Source organism: Mesitornis unicolor, unplaced genomic scaffold, assembly GCF_000695765.1.
Source record: "Mesitornis unicolor isolate BGI_N332 unplaced genomic scaffold, ASM69576v1 scaffold25343, whole genome shotgun sequence".
Taxonomy (NCBI): Eukaryota; Metazoa; Chordata; class Aves; order Mesitornithiformes; family Mesitornithidae; genus Mesitornis; species Mesitornis unicolor.
The window spans coordinates 54,137-74,823 of record NW_010174609.1 but is presented as its reverse complement, the minus strand read 5'-3'; the positions used below and the strand labels follow the sequence as shown (position 1 = coordinate 74,823).

Below are 20,687 nucleotides of genomic sequence, written 5' to 3'. Positions count from 1 at the left end.
TTTAATGTGCTTTCTCTTTTCTGCCAAATAATGGCTTCCAAATGCTTAACGGTCAGTGTTTTGTTGTAGGGGTTTTTGTCAACTGTTTGCTAGTTGGTTTTTTTCATCCTCTTGGCAAGCAAAACCTTGACCTTATTGGAAGTTTGACAACTTAACAGTGCTTACTAACATGAAACTAAAGAGGGGGGAGGCGTGCTGTAATGACCAGGGACTCAGAGTACTTAGCATGTGCCCATCTGCCTCTAAGAATTTGCAGAACGATTAGAGGTTTTCAAAATATTTTTTTCTCCCCTCTCTTTTCACAGGTCCCCAATTCTAAAGCACAATGTCGCAAAGAGATGCAGATAAGTACCTTTATGTGGACAAAAACATCATTAATAACCCTCTGACTCAGGCTGACTGGGCAGCAAAGAAGCTGGTATGGGTTCCCTCGGAGAAGAATGGGTTTGAGGCAGCTAGCCTGAAGGAAGAAGTAGGAGATGAGGCCATTGTGGAACTGGCAGAGAATGGGAAGAAAGTGAAAGTAAATAAGGATGACATCCAGAAGATGAACCCACCCAAATTCTCTAAAGTGGAAGATATGGCAGAGCTGACATGCCTGAATGAGGCTTCTGTGCTTCACAACTTGAAGGAGAGATACTACTCGGGACTGATCTATGTAAGTAATCTTGTCTACTGGGGTAAGAGTTCTTGATTACACAGTATGTGAACTTACTGTGTTCACTTCTAAAATGTGTATGTTAACCTTTCATTGCCCCCATACACAACTCTCATGTGACTTAGCTTCTTCCCTCTACTTAAAAATGTTTTCACTGAACTATGCCAATCCCCCTCTAGTTAATGTTGAAGCTTTCAAGGAATGCTGTGGTAAATCTGTCTTTAGCATTTTAATGTCTTTGTTTGCAAGATATTTTGAATGCCGTTTAACTTTCTTTTAGCAAGAAGTGAGAACAGTTGGAAAGTGGTAAACAGGGAGTCTGATCTGAGCTGAACTAAATAATAACAAAACCGCAGTCTTAATATACCTAACATCTGAATCGTGTTTTCCCAAGTCTGGGGCTTCAGTGGGAAAAAGTGCAAATGCCAAGCTTTTTATGTTTAAAAATTTCTGGATTTTGGAGTGTCTTGCTAGAGAAGGCACATATGTGCCTGCATGTGCTTACAGACAGGAAATATTTCCTTTTCTTTCCATCCCAAAATGGACAAGAGCAGAGATTCCTGCTTCTTATTGCTGTGGAAATGACAAAAATACCATTTATGGGACCAATGGTCGTACCCAATGAAACATGCAGCACCTACTTCACTGAATACCAAAAGCAGTAAACAGGGAAAGATGGGGAAGAAGAATTTGGAATCCTGACCTGGTTCTTCAGTTCCCTTCTGACTTTTGTCTTCATGTGGCCTTTATTTAGGCAGCAGGTGTTGGTTGTCATACCCTCTTCTTTATTAATACTCTGCAGGTGTAAAATGAATGATTGAACTCAGTGGTAATGTAAGATTTGGGTGCGGTGACTTGTTAAAACTGGAACTAGTGTTTCTTGGTTTGTTTATTCTCAGACTAACGTCTGTTTACAGAATTAAAATGGAACTGCCTGAGATGGAATCCTAAGGGATGTGGAAATGCCAGATGTTCAGTAGTTTTAGGAACTATGAAATTTTCACAGTAGATTAGAAGATCTTCTAAGATAAAATGTATTAAAGAATAACTTTCATATGTAAACATCTATATTAATACAGTCTTTGAAGAAAGTCTGTCTAGATTTTCCTTCCCACATCTTTTTGTGCTGCCAGAACCCAAAAGCTGCCTCTCTTGTCATGTGGAGAAGACAACAGAAGTAAAAACTATCTGCAATATCTATCTGTATGTTTTGGGGGTTTTTTAATGCTTGCTACTTCATCATACCCAAAGGGATATAGACTTCTTTGTAGTCATCTTATGTAGCAAGCTATAGATGATGTTTTCTGGCCTGACTTCCACTATCTAAGACACAACATAGCTGGAATTCACCCTAGCTATCCATCTTGGGTAGAAACTTTTGTGAACTGTTGCCTTCTAAGTTAAGGAGCATGAACACAAGCTAGAAACTCTGTCTCTGGCTAGTGCTGTGACCACTGCTCTTCTGGAGTGCCACAAAGGCATATAGACAACTACTGCAGAAATTATCAGAGAGTATCTGGAGGATGTAAAGCCAATACAGATTTAGTTAGTATGACTCACTGTCTGATGTCAAAAGTTTGAGAGCTAATAGGTTTGGGGTTTGATGCAGTTAATTCTTCTGTGTAATCAATAACTCCTTTTGACTATTGGTCAAAATGTATTCTCAAAGGAAGAATTATGGTATTGAGATGAAATGGGATGTGCAAGATCACATCTAACACTCTCAGGACAGGAAATATTCCTAGGTTATGTAGTAAGTTGTTGAAAATAATTCAGCAGCATCTCAAAGTCTGTTGCATGCTATGCAATGAGCTGTTTCACCTATCTTGCAAGATATCTTCTGAAATTTCAGACAGTCTGTGACTGTAATAAATTGAGTTCTTCTAATCGGCTCGTAAGAAATATTAAAAAATCCCCACACCCAAGTAAACCTAGCGTTCTGCTGCGTTACAGAATCTTAGTCTTGCCAAAGCCATGTTTCTGTGCACTTGTGAAATGGACTGATCTCACCTGTCAGCAGTTTTCAGCAAGTCGGGAGATTAATGCGCAGGCTTAAAATACTTCATTGGAGTTGCTGTTAGTTGATCATTAATCCTCTTGGAGAGAGAGAATACATGCAATGTATCTCCAGCATAAATGTCTCTGGAAAGATCATAAGCATAATTTAGTTCTGCTCTTGTCCTTTCTGTCATCTTTGCCAGCAGAACTGTGTGGTTTTGTGGCTTTTTTTTTTAACTTTATTTTTCTGTCTACCCATCCTATGAAAGGAAGGGGGAAATCTTACGGCTGGTGCAGACAAATTTTGAGCAGGAAATGTCAGGCGTTTTAAGAACTAAGAGTTTGAGTCTGACACCGATTTACTGTTTCTATATGCTGATTGCTTCTGCACTGAGGTGACTTGCTAATAGACTGGCTTTTATATTAACCTTTTCTATTCAGAATGCTTTATCATTTTCAGCTTCTTTGTTGCTTACCTGAACTGCCTTGTTTGTGTTCGCTGTGAAACTCAAAACTCAACGTTACAGGTTCCAGGTATTTCATTGAAGTTAGCAGTTGCTGGAAACAAAACTTTCTGATGCTGTCAGCTTTGTGCCATGTTGCAGGTGGTCCTTTCAGCCCTCTAGAGCTAGCTTAGCAGTTAGAAAAATACAACTAGTTCCAGTTTGGCCTGTGTGTCACTTGAAATAGTTAGTTAAAGATAATGCCAGAATTCTATTTTGAGATAGCAATGTGTGATACAAAGCACGGATTTCCAAGCCAGCTATGCTTATAATAAATTAACCTTTCAGTTGGAGCCTTGGGTTCAAGTCAGGGATTTATTTTAAGTCTTTACTTGGACTTTAGTAAGATGAAGATGACTCTTGTCTTCTCTGTGGTAGTGCTGGCAGCTTCTGCTTAATATAATTCAACTTGCTTTCTATATAAAACTGTCAGTGTGCTTGACCAGCAGTCATGACATGGTAGTCTCACTCAGTTGCCTATCCCAGCCATGATTAGTTACCTCTCTTTATTAGACAAAAATACATCACCTCACACATCTGCAAGAAAACTTTCCTTTGGTATTTCTCCTGGCAACCCGAATACTGGAAGAACGTGATGGCCTCTTCCTGCATACCTGCTTCATGGCTTCATCACTCTAATTGAAATTAATGTCATCCGTTTTTTAAACTGCTGCTCTCATCCCTAAGACTGCTTCAGTCCAGCTTCAGACTTTTACGCTATTGCTTGAAAAGCGACAATTCTGATTTGTGAGCAAACATGGCCATAAAGTCACACAAGTACAGACAAGAAAACATTATTTTCCTTGTGGAATGTTACCACAGTACTTGCTACTGCTTTTTTTTTTCTTTTGCTTCTAATTGCCCAAAAGCAGCAAACAGGCATTTAGCTTTATTAACATCTTGAAAGCAGAGGCAGGTTCAGTCTGTGACATGAGTTACAGTTGTGTTGCCATGGGAGTAAGGACTATATATAGGGCATCTTCTTTTGATTACTGCGCGCATGTTTTTGCTGCCAGGGGACTTGGGGCAAGATGGTTGCTAATGCAGACAGCTGGAACTGGCAGCCTGGAAGGAGTTTTGTTTACTTGTTTTCCAGAACTGATAAAATGACAGCTTTTCTTCTGACAGTTCAGTTGACTCCCATGTCAATTATTGCCATGCCAGTAGAAGGAAAAGGTGTATTGCGTGTACTGTGAACAAGCTACTCCTGAGTCGACTCCTTTCTACCTCTTGGTCCTGCTCTCTTACACCATTGTAGTCAAAGGTCAGGAAAGTATGACCCAGTCTTTCAGCCGCTATACTGTGCGGTCTCACATGATGGAAAGCTGAGGCTGAAGCAAAAGGAATAAGCATTGCCAAGCTGGCTTCTGCAAATTCCTTCAACTGCTCTTTTCAAGCATTACCTCAAACCTAACCTGACTAGAATGTCTCGCTGAAGCTTAGCTTCCTGGAACTGTACAAGTCCTACACTAAAAGGTTTTTAGCCAACTTTCATAGTTTCCCGCTTTGGAAAGAGATAGAGTATTTTCTGTAAGCTATTCAAATATTTAATTAAAAAAAAAAAAGTCGATCTGGAAATACTTCCTGATTGTTTTTACTGTCGTGTGGAAAAGGAACCTTAAATACCTATACCTATAAAAATTCTGCTTTCTGGGGGATATAGGGTGAAAGCTGTATCTGAATCTGCTGCATATGAGTGGGCTAATTACTTAATATTAAGCCAGCATGTAGAAAATTTGGATATAGGACTGTAAATTGTGTTGTAGAGGCTATTTTCAGCCTTCTGATCACTGTAGTCTAATCCTTACCTTTATCTAGCTAAAGAGGCTAAATCTGATTAAGTACTCTCTGCAGTCATTGTGGAGAACTCTTTACCACTCCAAAGCACTCTCCATTGAGCAAACAATAGAAGAGATGGTAGCAATAGAAATAAAAAGTGCCATATCTACTCTCTTCTGGTAGCACTGCAAGTTGCTGTTGAAAGCTGCTTCTTTTCAGATGCTTCAACCAGCTGCCTCTAAAATTGAGAGGGAACTAGGGTAGCTCTAAAGCCCAGGAGCAAGGCTTGGAATGCTATTCTTAGAATATCTAGGAAATATCTCAGAAGCCTCTGCTCCTCCTCTTCCCTTTGCAAGTAAAATGTTTGTTAGGGTTGGGATTTTTTTAGGTATTCTGATCTCAAAGATTTTTTTTTTCCTCATAAGAAGCTTAATATTTTCACTGCAAGCATGTTGACAGTTGCCTTCCATTAGGACTGCAGAATTTAAGCCACTGGAAACCAACTGAGAAATTGAGGATTGCTGTCACAGATCAATGAATTAACTATTTGAGATGAATTAGAAGTAAACTTTGGCAAATGTTGCCAACTTTTTGAGCATGGAATACTTTAGAATTGTTTTCTATATTAACTAGATCAAAACTATGCTACGTTAATGTCCTTAGTTTTGAATCTAGTTCTAGTTATACTTGTTACATTATAAATCATTAATGTGTTCAGACTGGCAGGGTCTGCAGGAGGCCATCTCATCCAACTGACTGTTCAGAGCAGGGTCAGCACTGAAGTCAGCCTAGTCCAGTGGCCTTGAAAACCTCCAAGGAGTACACTGATCTTGTTTTTCATTTAATAACTACTTTTGCTTGAAGTTTTATTACATTGTAGTTGATCATTTACTTATAAATCCATAGCAAGCACGAGGCAGAACACAATAAAATGCGTGTTTCTAGGAGCTGAGCACCTACCTTATATAACTAAATGGACACTTCACTTGAATATAGGAACTTGGAAAGAAAGCAAGCCAGTTCTAGTGAACTGTTAATTAGCCAGGGAGCAGGCCAGTTTGGTATCAGTGTAACAAATGTGTCAGCTGATGCTCTACACTTGCTTGGGAAGGTTGAGTACTGGTCGAGTTGATATGAGCTGTTGCCCGGATTCTAATACTGCTTAGTGGGAAGCATCCCATATGGCATCACTGGAAGTAAGCACTTAAAAAAGGACTGGTTGGTTGGTTTGTTTTTCCAAGTATATTGTTAAATGTGTTTTTCCAAGTAGTGTACTGTTAAATGTGCAAGTATACAACATTTTTAATTACTGTCTTTATTTGCTGGGGCATTTTCTTTCCAGACCTACTCAGGCCTGTTCTGCGTGGTAATCAATCCTTACAAGAACCTGCCCATATACTCAGAAGAAATAGTGGAGATGTACAAAGGCAAAAAGAGACATGAGATGCCCCCTCATATCTATGCCATCACAGACACCGCCTACAGGAGTATGATGCAAGGTGAGTTCTGTCTGAGATAATGACTCGTTGAAATCACAAATCAAGATTGCAGTCAAAACACTGTAGGAGAGCAAATCACTGCTATCAAAAGGTGTTGTTGCCCTCTCTGTCTTGGCTTATAGACGCCTAACACCTACTTGGTACCAGCTTTTGTGTTCAGAATAGCTTTCTCCTTCTCTAATGGATTGAAGAGCCTTACAAAGAGTCTGGCAAGAGCTAAACCTGACATAAAGAACAGACTGATGTGAGGGGTTCAGAGAACCAGGTGAGGAGAACTGAGGTAGTGAACTTTCCCTCTCAGTGATGAGCTTATGGAGCAATAGCTGTAGGTGGGCAAGTATGTGTATTGACTGAGGGAGACTTTTAACAGAAGTATTTAAAATCTAATCATACAGTCTGGTTGGGTTAAACAAGCTTAGAATGACCTGCATTTTAAAGTGGGATGGTTAGTGGTAGTTTTACTGATCAGGAGTTGTTTGGTTACGTTCTTACTATGTTATGAATAAAACTTACTATCAGACAATACTAAGTACATGTGTTGGCTTTTCACAGAATAAAAGAAAGCAAGCAGATTGACCTATTTTTTTCCCCTGTGTATGCAAATAAGAAGTAAAGAACCATATATATTATCTGCTGCTTGCTTGTCACTTGAGGACTTTTAAATATCGAGTTCTGAATGTCCTGTGCATATCCCTGCTTCTGCAAGGAGGTCTTTCACAGAATCAATGCTTGTGTTTGAGATGCTTGGAGAGTGTTCAGATATAGAAGTATTTTGTGCTTTTCTTCCTGTTTGTAGCTGGATTATATGGAGAGGCATGCTTTGTAAGGTTTAAAGGATATAACGAACAGTTTGATTTGGCATGGCTTGTATGAATTTGATTACTCCTTTATTTTTTGATGGCTAGCAATGATTAAGGTGTTTGTGTCTCCTAGGTCTTGTCATTAGCCTCATTTTTTTTTGAACAAAGGCCAGATACAATTAAATCATGCTTTAAAATTCTAATTAGACTATGTTTTAAAGAGTTCTGGTTTTCCCCTGCCCTCACTACCACTTGCAACTCCAAGCATAGGAAGACTATAACAATATGGTTGCCCTAAGGGAAAGGGAGCAAGAAAAACTCCTTCCACTTACCTATGTTAGTGGTTTTAAACAAAGTTTACATGTGGAGAATGCTAAGAAAGGTTGCTGAAGTGTGGTGCCTTGCAGAGCAGGTGGCAGAGCAAACATGATGGATCGATCAGGCTATGTTTGTAAAAGGCTTGGGGTGAGGAGGGGTGAGCCATACTGACATGCTGCAGTGGACTGCTGGCAAGGTACTGATGGCAGCTTGTTGAAGCTGTGGCAGCTTCTGAAGAAATACAGGTATGCTACTGATGTATTACTCTGAAAGGAATGCTGTATCCAGAGGAAAAAAACGTGCAAACCTGGACCCATACAGGATCTCACTTCCCTCAGACAAAGACTGGATCCACCATGAAGGATGGATGCACTCCCTATACTATATGTGGCTGTATGGTTGTCCATATAAACCTCTTACCACTGTTTTGCTTCCTTCTCTCCATTGCCCACTCCTTGTCAGTTCAAGTACCAACATGTTTTTCTTAAACAAGCCAACAACAGGCTTGACCCTACCAGAGTTACTGTTACCTAGAAAGAAATCTTTTCTACATAGACTCGGAAACAGTTTCTTAGGCGTTGTTGTAAGGAGACCGAAGAAGTCCTTTTCCCTTTAGTTAAACCATAGTCCTGTTCCCAACAGTTAAACCATTTGGAACTGCATGTGCATGCCTCTTGTCCTTCATCCCTGCCAGATATATCAGTATGTGGCAGTGGATATTCAGACAGCTGCAATTCTGCAACAAGGGACAGGTGACCTTCCCTGGTCTCATGGTGGTTCAGATCTAGTGAGTAATCTACGTGGGTATTTTCTTTCGTTTTGAAAAGAGAAAGTGTCTCTGTCAGACCACTGCTTGAGTGATGTCTACAGCTCAGAAATCTCAAACTGGAATTGCTTTGGTGTACAAAGCTAAAGAGTGGCAGCCCTGCCTCTGCTTTCCTAACATGGGAAAATTGCCGTGAGCTCTGCTGGAGTGTTTACCTTTCCCAGAACAATTCTAGCCATGCAATATTCTCAGCAGTATTGACAGTCGAGATGTTTACCCCAGCTCTTCTTTGCCTCATTTGAAATACCATGTAACTGACTTTGTGGAACACTTGTTGAATGTATCATTCCCAGTTAGCTTTTGAACTAGCCTGCTTTGACCTGTTTAACTAGATTGGCGAAGATTTTTGTGTGTGTTGCTTCATGTGTGCATATGTGTGCTAGCAAGAACACTACATAGCGTTTTAGGGCTATTTGCTGCCTTATTTCCTTATTGCAAAGGGTAACCAGTAGCATTCCAATGTCTGTTACTGGGAGTGAAGGTGAGTAGGTTGTTGCAGTGTCTCTGGTCCCGGCTGGCCTCCAGGGCAATGGAAAGCAACATTCCTATTCTACTTTCTCAGTTTTGCTTAGCAGTGGGGGAGACTTGGTGCAGCAGCCAGTGGTATGGCAGGAATCTGCACAGAGAATAGAAGATGAAAGGGTCGGGTGCTCCACATGAGCCAGAGGCATTTAGGATTAGGCTGCCTTCCCTAGGTTACTTTCAGAGCCCTGAAGACCGGGAATCCTCCGTGGTCTGGAGAAGGATAGCAAGCTGTTGACTCTGACTTCTGTCAGCATGGGGTGTAGTTATCTCTGAAGCTGACAGAGTGGAAAAGCCTTGTATGTGGATTGATTTGGACTCTGATATTTTTTTTTCGGTTATCAGTCAATTTATGGTATTCTAATAAGCAGGCCATTCAAAGGGATGTTTTTCAGTAAAGGAATTGGGAAGGGAAAGGATGATGAGAGCTTTATTCCAACCTCTGCTAATCCAGAAACTATTTTAACCCTTTTCAGGCGTTTATGCTGATGCACTGTGGGTGAGCTTGGTCTTCTTTTTGTGTCTATCCTGGTTACTCCAGTCACAAAAGGATCATGTAGCTTTTATATATTGCAAGAGGTTAAATTGATTTGTGTTAAATTTCTCCAGAAGTGCTTCCTTTAAGCAATAACATAATGGAGAATGTGTTCAAAGTTATTTTTTTCTTTTTTCCTCCTTTTTCTGATCCAAGACATTAATAAATGAGACGAAAACGTAATTTTGCTGTATGGTACTTGGAGAGACTTCCTGTGCTTCAAGAGCAGAACTCCGAAAAAAGTGTAACATTTTTGTTTTCAGAGAAAACAACCATTTGTTTTAATGTTTCTGTTCCCTGGGTAACCTGGATGCCAGAAGCCTCAGGTCTTACTGCTTTCAGAAGAATTACTCTTCTGGTGCTGATCACTGAAGTGTAGTGCCTACAAATGGAGTGGTGTCTTGAGCAAACAAATCATTATTCTAATGTAGCAGGTGTACACCGAAGGGGTACATTCTTTACCTCAATTCATAGTCTCCAGGGTATTTATTTAGAAAAACGTATTTTAAAACTGTTAAACAGCACCTGTTTGTCTATTTGGAACACATACAGGGAATTTTCAATGTCTAATACTGATATAAGCTTGACATTTCATTGGTGCCTGGAGCATGATGGCTGTTTCAGTGTCTGAAACTTTTGTAGTAGGTTGGATTGGTAAGGTTATTCAAGTTTCCAAAGCTCAACTAAGAAATAGGTAAGAGAGGGGATAGACAGCACATTGCTAATGAGTGTACTCCATCTCCTGTCTCATCCAGTTTCTCTACCTGTTAGTGTAGGGCTCCTAATGGTTCACTGAGCAAAACTCTTAAAATCATTGTGCAGTGATTAAACCCTCCTTGACCTTGATGGATTAATCTGCAAAGGAGCCTGTGCAGCCAGCACCTTGCTGGTATTTACTTGGGAGTTAGGTAGTCTCTGCGTTTGGTGTTTAAAAGAAAAAATTCTGAAGCATAGTAACTTCATGATTTTTATTAGGCTTGTTTTATTATGGGAGGCAAGAGTGTTTGCTATTGTAAGACAAATCACTGGCTGTTGTAGATCTTCATATGCACCCCAGGCCCAGTTGTCAGGTTCACAAGCTGCAGTCCTCGAGATTTGCTTCTGTAGAACATGACTTTGAAGTATTTTATTTGTAACTCTTCAATGTTTACATATTTCCTAAGTTTCCGAGCTAGCAGAACACTTCTGTTTTAACTTCCTTGGTCTCAAGTCTTCTTTCTCAGCTTGCTTCTATGATTGGTCTGCTGTACTGCACTGTATGTTGCACTGTCTCAGAGTGCATCTTTATTTTCTACACAATATCCTGTGTGTGCTTACCAGTTCAGGGATACTTGATTGACAGCACTGCTCAGATTATGTAGAGGCAGAGATGCTGCTTTCAAATTGCATCTAAAGGTCAAGTTCTGTTTCCACTAAACCCAAAAGAATATAACCTGTGGTTTCACTAGTTTATTTCCAAGATTGGCCAAATTTCTGATGCAAAGGGCAGCATTAAATATGAATACTAATGATCGAGGATATTCATTTTGATGGTGTTTGTACATAAATGACAAGTAAAGAGGTATGTAATTTCTGATTTTCTTAAGGAATGTTTTACATGTTTTGAATTACTTGAGATTTCTAAATGCAGCTCTCAAAATCTGTGTCTCAAAATGTGGTTTTCAGTAGAACAAGGAGCTAAAAAAGAATCTGTTGCCCACTTTTTTTTTTTTAGTAGTTACCACACCCTTTTTGCTTCATTCCTGTAAACCAAAGCAGGAGCTCTCTGGCAGTCACTTAAGTAATGGTTCAGCCCTCGCTGTCAGTCTCCTTGCAGTTCACTGTTTTGTATTGTGAGCTGCCTGAGCTTTTGCAGGCTGTATATGAGTTTTTCTTTCCTGTCAGAACTTCATAAACATTTGTATAACCTTAAAATTATAGCCTAACTTGTTTTCCTGTTTTGCTATCTCCAGATTCAGTTAAGGAATGCTAGAGAAAGGGGTATAGGCTCTAGTCCAAAAATGGCTTGGGGAAATAAGTATTTGACCCAGTAGGATATATTTCATCTTTTGAAATAAAACTTTTCTCCTAATGAGTGTCCTCAAACTCTGCATAATGCAAAGCCAAATCTTAGCACTGCAGTGTTCCTGCCAACTAAAGTAATTTTTCTTTTTTTACATCTTGAAGTTTTGTTGTTGAGAGCGGTCTTGGATGTGCTATGTTTGTCCTTCATTTGATTTGTTTGGGGTTTTTTTGTTGTACATGATGATAGGGTATCAGCATTTTGAAACTTCTCTCTCAATGCATTCCTTAAATGATAATGCAAAAGCAGACGCTCAGACTCTGGTCTGCCGTTCCCCTGGAGTGTTTTTGATCCTGCTCAGACCAGCATGTAGGTTAAAGCCCCACAGTGAACATATTTGATTAGGTTTTTATGCTGGTGGAATTATTCTGAGTAGCAGAGTGTGTCAGGTGCCTGGGGCTCCTCCTGTGCTAGAGTCCTGAGGGAAGGACATTGGTTGTAAGATTATGTTGAGGTCGGAAAAGAAGTTTGAGGAGGGACTGAGCAGCTGAAACTACTGCATGGTTGGAGCCCTTACATGCATTTAAGCCTAATTCTTGCTTTAGGTCAACCCTCTAACTTGGCCAGTCAGCCAGTTGCCTAAGTTGGCCTGCAGGCATTCACCACGATGCTTGGGGAGCAGAGCAGTGCAGTAACGGAAACTGAGAGGGCCAGGCTGCTCTGCTCTGCCATAGGCTGGGTGGGTGGTACCATCTAGCTCTGGTTCAGCTTTCAGCCGTAATGAGTCAGCTATAGGCAGGGGATTGCAAGCCAAGCCTTTGCCTTTCAGCTACACTTCCTCTTAGCTGGAGAGATGATGTCACCATTGTGTGAATGCTATATTACTTCTCCTTTTATGGAGATGAACGGGCTCGAAACTGGAGTCACTCATGCAGAGGAAGTGGGTGATAAAGGCCTGCTAGGATGTTCTGTAACTGAGATGCGGATCTTAAATTGCACATTCTCTTCTAGCCTCCCAACCTTTTTCTTCTTCCATCTCAAAACATCTAAAAACAAAATTTAAAAGTTTGGGTCTCTATTAATTCATCAACTATGCCAATATATTCAACCACAACAGTTCAGCATTCATTCAGATCTGTTGTTTTGCAGGAGAATATTTGGCTGAGGACTTTTTATGTACATGATGTCTGTCTCGTGAAAACAAGTTTTGGTGTAATTAAGTTTTAATGTATGCTGAAGGTCCCAGAAGCAGTCTAAAATGAGGTCTCTTATTTTTGGACTGAAGAAAGTCGAGAATGAGTTAGATATTATGGGGTTTTTTGGTAGTAAAATTAATGTACTGATCTTATTATACCACACTGCTGTATAGCTTAAATTTGAAGGATGTTTTACTTCCTGAATTTTTCTGGGTGCTTGAGGCTGCTGCTTCTTATGATCACTTGAATGCTACGGTGATGAGAGCTAAAGAAGAGCCTAGATAAAAAGCTTTCCTTGCTAGCTGGTCTGAAATACAGCACTGTTGCTATAATTAACTAATGAGTCGTTATTCTGGATTGTTTTTAATAAGTGACTCTGTTTAGGATTGAAAAGCAGATGCAGATTTCTTTTAATCAGGCGTTTCTTGATTGTGTTATTATAAGCAACTGTGTTTATAGTACCCAGCACATTCTCTTTTGCTGAGTAGGTTGCTTGCACAACTGACAATGGAGTAAAGGCAAGTGCTGACTGAAGTGCAGTACGCCCATGTTGAATGATCCTTTAAAAAAAAAGGGGGGGTGGAGATGGCCTCTTGTCTGGGCAACTGAATTCTGATTCGTGATGGCACAAGTCAGTGTCGTATCAAGAATCAACGTTAGCATTTAAAGCAAGTTTTAATTGGAAGTATGTCTGAGAGTTATACTTTCGTGTGTGTTAGCTCTTTTGGCCTTTTGGTCGGCTCCAATTTCCTGTTGCTCAACACATTATTGGAGTTGTCTGCCTGTACACAATTAGAAGAATTCCAGCTATCCCAATGACTGCCGCTTTGCAGTCCTGGGAAAGAATTTCCCCCGGATTGCAAACAGGAATGTTGCCTTTTATGGCAGTGTCTGCACGCTGCCGGTGACTTGCCTGCACTCGCAGGTACGTTCCTGCTGGCTTAAAGCAGAGGTGACTAATGCAGCTGCAGCAGGCCACCAGGAAAGTATGTTGGGGGAGGAAAACGCAGTGCTGGAAGGGTTATGAACGCTGTCTGTGACTTTTCCTGACTGAGCAGCTTTCAACACCTTGCTCTGTGCTGAGGTGTGGAAAAAACCTGTTCTTGCCCCTTTGGGACTTCCTCGGGTCACTCCAGGGTGCTGCTGCTACCTTGCCTCATTGAAATTAGGCTTGAAAAGAGCTTCTCAACTAAGTGCAACAAAACGTGTTGTGATCAAAAAGTATTCAGTGCCGAAGAGCTTCTGAATATTATCTGATGTTGGGCAGTTGGTTTATCTATCTGCTTACTGATCTATTTATTTATTTAATATTTATTTATTTAAAAATAAGTATCCCCACCTGGAGGAGAGGGAAGGGGAAGGCATGCGCTTTTCAAGTGCTTAAGGCTCCATTGCCTATATGAGGAGCCCCCAGCTCATAATTCCAACACTATAGAGTTGGCTACTGGGAGTAAGGAGCACCTTCCTTAGGGTTGTCTGTCCCCCACCCTTTTTTTATTTCCTCTCTCTGAAATTGGCTTCTTAGAAGAGCCTCTGTGGTACCTGAATGTGAGCATAACCTTTTCTCAGACAAATGGGCTGCTTGTTTATAGTCAAGCTTTCGGAAGTTAGATGTTATTCAGAGAGACAATCTTTTCCTTTCACATGGCTGCTTTGCGATAGAGAATTGCACCCAGGTGTCGCACTGCTGAAGAATACATTTCCTTAGGCAATCCATAAATGAGTCATTAGTTATTCCCCTGATCCACCCTCAAAGTGCCCAGTCACTGCCTTGTGCCTGCGCCTGCTGAGACCTTGACCCCCTGGAAACTTGGAGTGGGTGGGGCCTTCAGGGCTGACTGAAGTGTGACTCTGTGTGTCCCTCAGCAAAAGGAGTGCGTATCTTAAAGGCATTGAAAAAATTCAGCACTTGAAAAAAATTGTAGAATCATAGCATAGCTTGTTGGAAAAGACCCTTCAGATCATCGAGTCCAACTGTTAACCTCCTACTGCCAATTCCACAACCAAACCATGTCCCTAAGCACCACATCTACACATCTTTTAAATACCTCTGGGGATGGTGACTCTACCACTTCTGTGGGCAGCTTGTTCCAATGCTTGGCAACGCTTTCTGTGAAGAAGTCTTTCCTAATATCAGATCTAAACCTCCCCTGGCGCAACTTGAGGCCATTTCCTCTTGTCTAATCACTTGCTACTTGGGAGAAGTATGCAATACTGGTAAAGCTGGAGTGTTTAGTTTTGAACACTTAAGAATTTACTGGGCCAAAACCATTTGAGTGATGATTTTCTTCTGCTTGCTTTTTTCTAGTCTTAGGGCTGATCAACTCTTTCTGAGAACAGTATTAACAGGGATAAAGCAGATTATTTTCCTCTAAATTTTTGTGTTCATTTGCATACAAAGAGCTTCCAGTAAAGAAGCTTAAGAGCAGGAGTTGCCTACCTGTAGAATGTGAACCTAGGTGTTCCCATTATTGGTTTCAGAGTACTTCAAGAAAAGATAGAATTTCAAATTAGGTAGGTTTTACCTGCTTTCCTTATTACAAGAAAATGTGTCCAAAGGGTAAATACACTTCTCTCTTTACAAACTGAGTTTGTAGGAGTTTTTTCTTGGTGAATATGGCATTCATAGCATTAGAACTGAAATGCTGAATTCACTTGCAGTAGCAGTGTTTCAGGGTATAGAAAGTGGTTTCAGGTACCTGAAGTCTATCTGACTATAATTACATTCCGTAATTACAGCTCAGTCTCTTTATCTTGCACAAAACAACATGAATGGTGACTCAATTATTTCATCTAAGTACTCTCTAGTAGGGAGAATACTGAGTGCACTTGGATTCTCTAAGCTACTGGAGAAAAGAATAGGAAGAACTAGTAGCTAAAATATGGAGACAGTCACATCCTTAAAGGTACTGATGAAGGTTACCAATTGCTAAAATTTATTAGAGCAATCCAGTGAATTGTATACTCTCATGGATGTTTGAGACTTGCTCTCTCTCTCTTATTAGAGATTAGACTTCAGTCCAATGCAAAATTTGGGCTCAGTATGGGAAAAGGAAAGAATGACAATAACTGGAGGAAATCTAACTGCTGCGTTTGGTTCTCAGACTGGATGATCTGCTAGTCCTCTGCTCTTGATCTTACGCAAGCAAACAAACAATCAAAATGCCAACAAGCTAAAATCAAACAAAACTAAAAAATCACAGCCCAATGGATGACTTACAAAGTAGTGGAGATTTTGAGTTTGGTGGCACGGTCTGTTTTGAGAGTGCCCCAGTAGCTCTTGTCTGTGAGTGACTTGCGGTGCCCAAGTCTGTTCCATGTCTGAACAGGTCATGCTGCCCGTGTGATGACTGCAAGCTTGTCCAAGGCAGAAGCAGGGGAGTGTGTTCACACAGAGGTAGTGGAGGAGCAGTGGGATGAAGGCACAGTGGAAGGAAGAAATCAGGACTGCGTATGAGGAAGTGGAATCGTAGGTAAAAGCTGAAAGGAGGTTACAGATGGGGGAGATAGTGGTGGATAGGCTGGGTGAAGTAAGTTCTGTAACTAGAAAGGTATTATCATCCACAGTAAGGAATTCAACAGAGGAATTTGTATCTCTTCTGGTAGGTCAACATGAAAAAGAAAAGGTTTGTACTGTTATCAGTGGCTGTGTTAATACACTAGGGGATGGTGCCACAAACAAATCGGCTGTTCAGGACTTAGACTGCTGCCCAGCGTTGTAGTTTTCAAGTCCAGTTTGTACAAAAAAAGTAACAAAAAATTCTCACTGAGCTTCCAGTGTTTGTTTTAGGGGTGAAAGCCTCTGATGTGAGTTTTTGGCACTTTGGGATTAGTAACAGTTCCTGTCCCACTTCCTCCCTCCCCCTTCCATTTCCGCTGCTCTGCTGATAACTTTTGTAAGTTGGTATGGGCACAGTATAATAGGGGGAGAAGGCTGAAGAACAAGTAGATGTATATCAAACTGTATCTTTGTGGAAAAGAAATATTCAGTGGGAGAGTTTTGTATCGTTTGTAGAAAAATTGTAATGCAAACAATGTTCTTGATGAAGAAAACTAAATTGCTATTGTGCCGTTATATTTTGGCATAGGGTGGGAGGTTGGGGTCTATTGCTGGAGAAGGGGTTACCTGGCCATATTTTGCAATGTATTTGTCGGAGTTTACTAGTTCCTGGTTTTGTCTTTGGTACTGATTTCATTCTGTCACAGAAATTTAATTTTAGAGTCTTATTCTGACTGCTTTTTAAAATTTTATTCTAGATCGAGAGGATCAGTCCATCCTTTGCACGTGAGTATTTACAGTTGTCAGTTTGTCTGGATGTCTGAGTTTGTAGTTTTAAATTCTTGGTTGGAGGACACAGTTTAAATTGCTGGGGGTGGGCTTAGTAAATCAGATAATAATGAAGAGTCAAGAATGGTCCCATTACAGTTCCTTTGATAAATATTTAATACTTTCTGCAGAAAATTTTTTTAGTAGTGGAGGAAGACGGGAAGTTTTGAAACAGCCCTTATGCTCAAACTCCTAAAGAAATACAGCTTTGTCAGTGGAAAAGTCTTGGAGAAGTCCTTCAGATTTGATGCAGCTGTTACATTTAAGTACATTGATACTGATGAGGCTGATACAGTTACAGATACTCTTGATACAGCAGTTTCCCTTGTAGACACAGCGGAATTGATTGGCCCTCAGTTGTGCTTAAGGAATTGGTATGTTTGTTCTTACAGTCAGAAGGCTTCCTTTGAAAGATTCACTTCATTACCTTTCACCCCTACCTCTACAGCAGCCTCCAAAATGTTCCTCAGCCTCTTGTCAATTTTCATATCCAACTGACAAGAAATCATAGTTCTTTACTGCCTTCCCTCTTTCATGCACTCATATGGAACCTGCACACAGCAGCAAACTTGCTGAGGGCTAACCTGCGGTCCAGCTACGTTGCTTGCCAGTGCAACTTGTTTTTTCTTCTTTTTAAGGGAGTTGCCAGGATAACCAGAATGCAGTTAAGGAGCTCTAGACCTTTTGAGGTTAGAAATATGAGTATGGCCCCCCATGTCTTGTTTGTGAGTCAGTTGCATATTTTCTTTACAGAGGTGAATCGGGAGCTGGTAAGACAGAGAACACCAAGAAGGTCATTCAGTATCTGGCTCACGTTGCTTCCTCACACAAGTCTAAAAAAGACCAGGTAAGACTTAGGTTTAATGACGCTTTATTGCTGTGCTGACTTTGGACAATATATGTATATTGGCTAATGTTGGTAAAGGCATATTGCTCTATAAAAACCTAGATATTAACATCTATCAGGGGACTGAGGAGGACAGTGAACTATGAAACAATAAAAGTTCTTCAAAAATTGCAAGCCAAGGAACATTGTTCTAAGTCATGACTCCTTTGAATTCAGTGAAGCTACAGTAGGGATAAACTAATCCACAAACTCTTGTATTCGTGGGCAAATGCATGAGCAAGAGACACTATAAATGAAGCATCACTCATACTGATCTTTTCACACGGATGTGTTGCTTATAACCAGTCTAGGCAGTTTAAAGCAGATCCTTCCATGGACGAGTTGTCTCCTTTCTTCTGTATGTTTATAGATTAGGTCTGGCTATTATATGTACTGTAAAAACAGCCAAGTGTTAGCAGCACATGAAAGGAGGGTGGTGGTGATGGTGGGAGGGACTTTAAAGATGTCTCACTTATATTTTTTTCCCCCTCCCTCTCCCCCGATGGACTATTGCCGAATTCGTCAGTTGTATCCTCGTAGGTGAGCTGCACGTTTACTGCACGTTCTGCACCAGGAATGCGTTTTCTGTCCCATTGTGTGATTTTTATTTTTTGAGCAGCTTTTCACTCCACACCAATATCACTTTCTGCAGCTAAAACAAATCCATAGACAATTCACAATTTTTTATTTCTTTTTGTGTGGTGCACAGTAATCTTTTTGTGAGGATGTTCAATTGGAGACTAAAGTAATATCAGGAATACTTGTGTTCTGTGCTCAATACTAGTTTGCATTTAAGGTTTTTCTTGCAGGATTTTCTCAGATACATCGTTTGAGAAGTATTCTTTTGGAGCAATAGAACTGGACCAGGCTTTCCTAGAACCATAAATGTCTAGTGTGTGTGGTGTTCTTGGTACGATAGATGTAGGTAGGTGTTGAGCTTTCTATTCCCTGCAGTGAGATGTGGCTGCAGGTTGCAAAGAAAGCTTGAGGGGAAAGCTACCCTGCAGACAGGGTGTTCCAGGACTGTGAACTTGTTGTAGCCAGAGCTGAACACGTTGGAAATGTTCACTGGTGAGCTGTGTAATGAAAGCCCGATGTCAAGTGTGTCCACTGTATCTCTGCATAAGAGTTTTCCCATAGTAGCTTAATGTGTAGGCATCTCTTATGCGTGTAGAGTATATGAATAAGAAGGATTCTCTGCATGGAGGCAGACTAAGTGTGTGTGTACATGTAGTAATAAGGAACTTCTGGAATCCAACCAGAAGAAAACTTTATAGATGCCAAACTTTCAGACATACGAAGGGTTTTTCCATGGTCTGTCAGTAGCTGTATTTAGAAACATTCTCCTTTTTTCTTTTTCTTTTTTTAAGTGTGGAAAATAGAATCATGGGGTTGAGTTAAGTATTCTTCCACTGCTTATCCTTGAGAAAAATTTCAACCACTGAAGCAGGACAGGGAGTCTTCTTTGGAGAATAAAACAGTCTGAAGTTGGACTGCTTGGTGATTTGCCCAAGTTTGATATTTATTATTTTTCCCCTCTGAGTTTTGTTTTTTTCCCAGAAGCCCTACAGCTCACGTTTTTCTCCAGTTTTCTGACTAAATGGTAGCACTGGCCTTACCAGAGAGGATTTAGAACATTAATCGGTCATGGGTGCTCTATGCAATAATTATTTACAAACCTTAAACTTGGCACAAGATTATAAGGGTTTATAGAGATGAATATGTTAAAATTTTTTAGGATCTCTGGTATACTGGTCACGGCAGACTTTTTATTTAGGGTAGAATATGATAGTGTCAAACTTTTATGCTGCAAAACTAGGCGCAGAACTTAATCAATGATAATATAGAAAGATGTGGTGTTTTATCTACCAGGGAGGTTTCTTGACTGTCACTTATTAGAAGTCTTGGATCTAAACCCTTGGTTTTTCAAGTATCAGAGCAAAATCAGACTTTTAAAGCTTATTGTTCAACACCAGCTCTCTTGTTTTGGAGGCAGTAGCACCTTACACTGATTCCAGTGCATTAGTGTGTTCAGGTAAATGGCTTCTAGCTGCATGGTGTGACTACTCAGCACGTTAAGGCTGGTTTTGGGGCCTACTGAATCTAATTATTTAAGCACTTTTGTCATTTGATTAAACTTTATTTATGGAAGTTGGGATTGATATTTTCCCATGTTTAGTCTCTGCTTCTCTATTGACTTCTTAAGTGATGTAATGGTTTTTTCCCAGCTAATGTTCACAGCTAATCAGAAATTCATGGCTAATAGTTGCTAATGTTTAAGTATTTGTGATGAGGGTTAGGTTGCTGATGATCTTTCTTCCTTCCCTATCCAACCACTGTTGTTTGGATTTGGTTATTTGAGAATCTCTCATATGACTGCAGAGAAGAATACAAAAGCAAATCCCTAAAGGGTAAAAAACCAAAACAACAAAAAGCCCACCGAAACAAACAAAAAAAGAAACACCCTCCTCCATATTTTTTTAATTGTGTGCTGTTAAAGAGAGCTGAGATTCTAGATGCCTTTCTCTATACTTACTGAAGAATAAATGACTGGCTATACTTCTACCTTGCATAGAAATCATTCCAAAAAGTGTATGAGATGCAAAAAATTCAGAGTACAAGATAGATGTCAAGGATTTTAGTTGCTTTTAATTGGTTCTGTGACTTCAGAGCAGTAGAAAGAGAGTATAGTGAAGAGCGTGCTCTGCCCAACTGCAGGCTAACAGATCCAGTAGCTGTTGTTGCTTCTGTTTTCATGAGGAATATTGTACATACTTCAAATGCATGCCAAGTATTAAACAAATTTGTTTCAGGTCAAGGAATGGCAATTAGAGGTGC

The 20,687-nt window shown here is 40.3% G+C and overlaps 1 protein-coding gene across 2 annotated transcripts in view; it reads left to right on the top strand.

Annotated features, from left to right (window-relative positions):
- Nucleotides 1–300: 300 nt before the first annotated feature.
- Nucleotides 301–20,687, top strand: part of MYH9 (myosin, heavy chain 9, non-muscle) — a 55,766-nt gene continuing 35,379 nt past the window's right edge. For both annotated transcript variants that reach the window (XM_010181107.1, XM_010181106.1), the window contains exons 1-4: nt 301–658; nt 6,281–6,437; nt 16,894–16,921; nt 17,717–17,810. In XM_010181107.1, the coding sequence (XP_010179409.1) occupies nt 326–658; nt 6,281–6,437; nt 16,894–16,921; nt 17,717–17,810 (612 nt within the window). In that variant the 5' untranslated portion in view covers nt 301–325. The remainder of the gene's footprint in view (nt 659–6,280; nt 6,438–16,893; nt 16,922–17,716; nt 17,811–20,687) is intronic.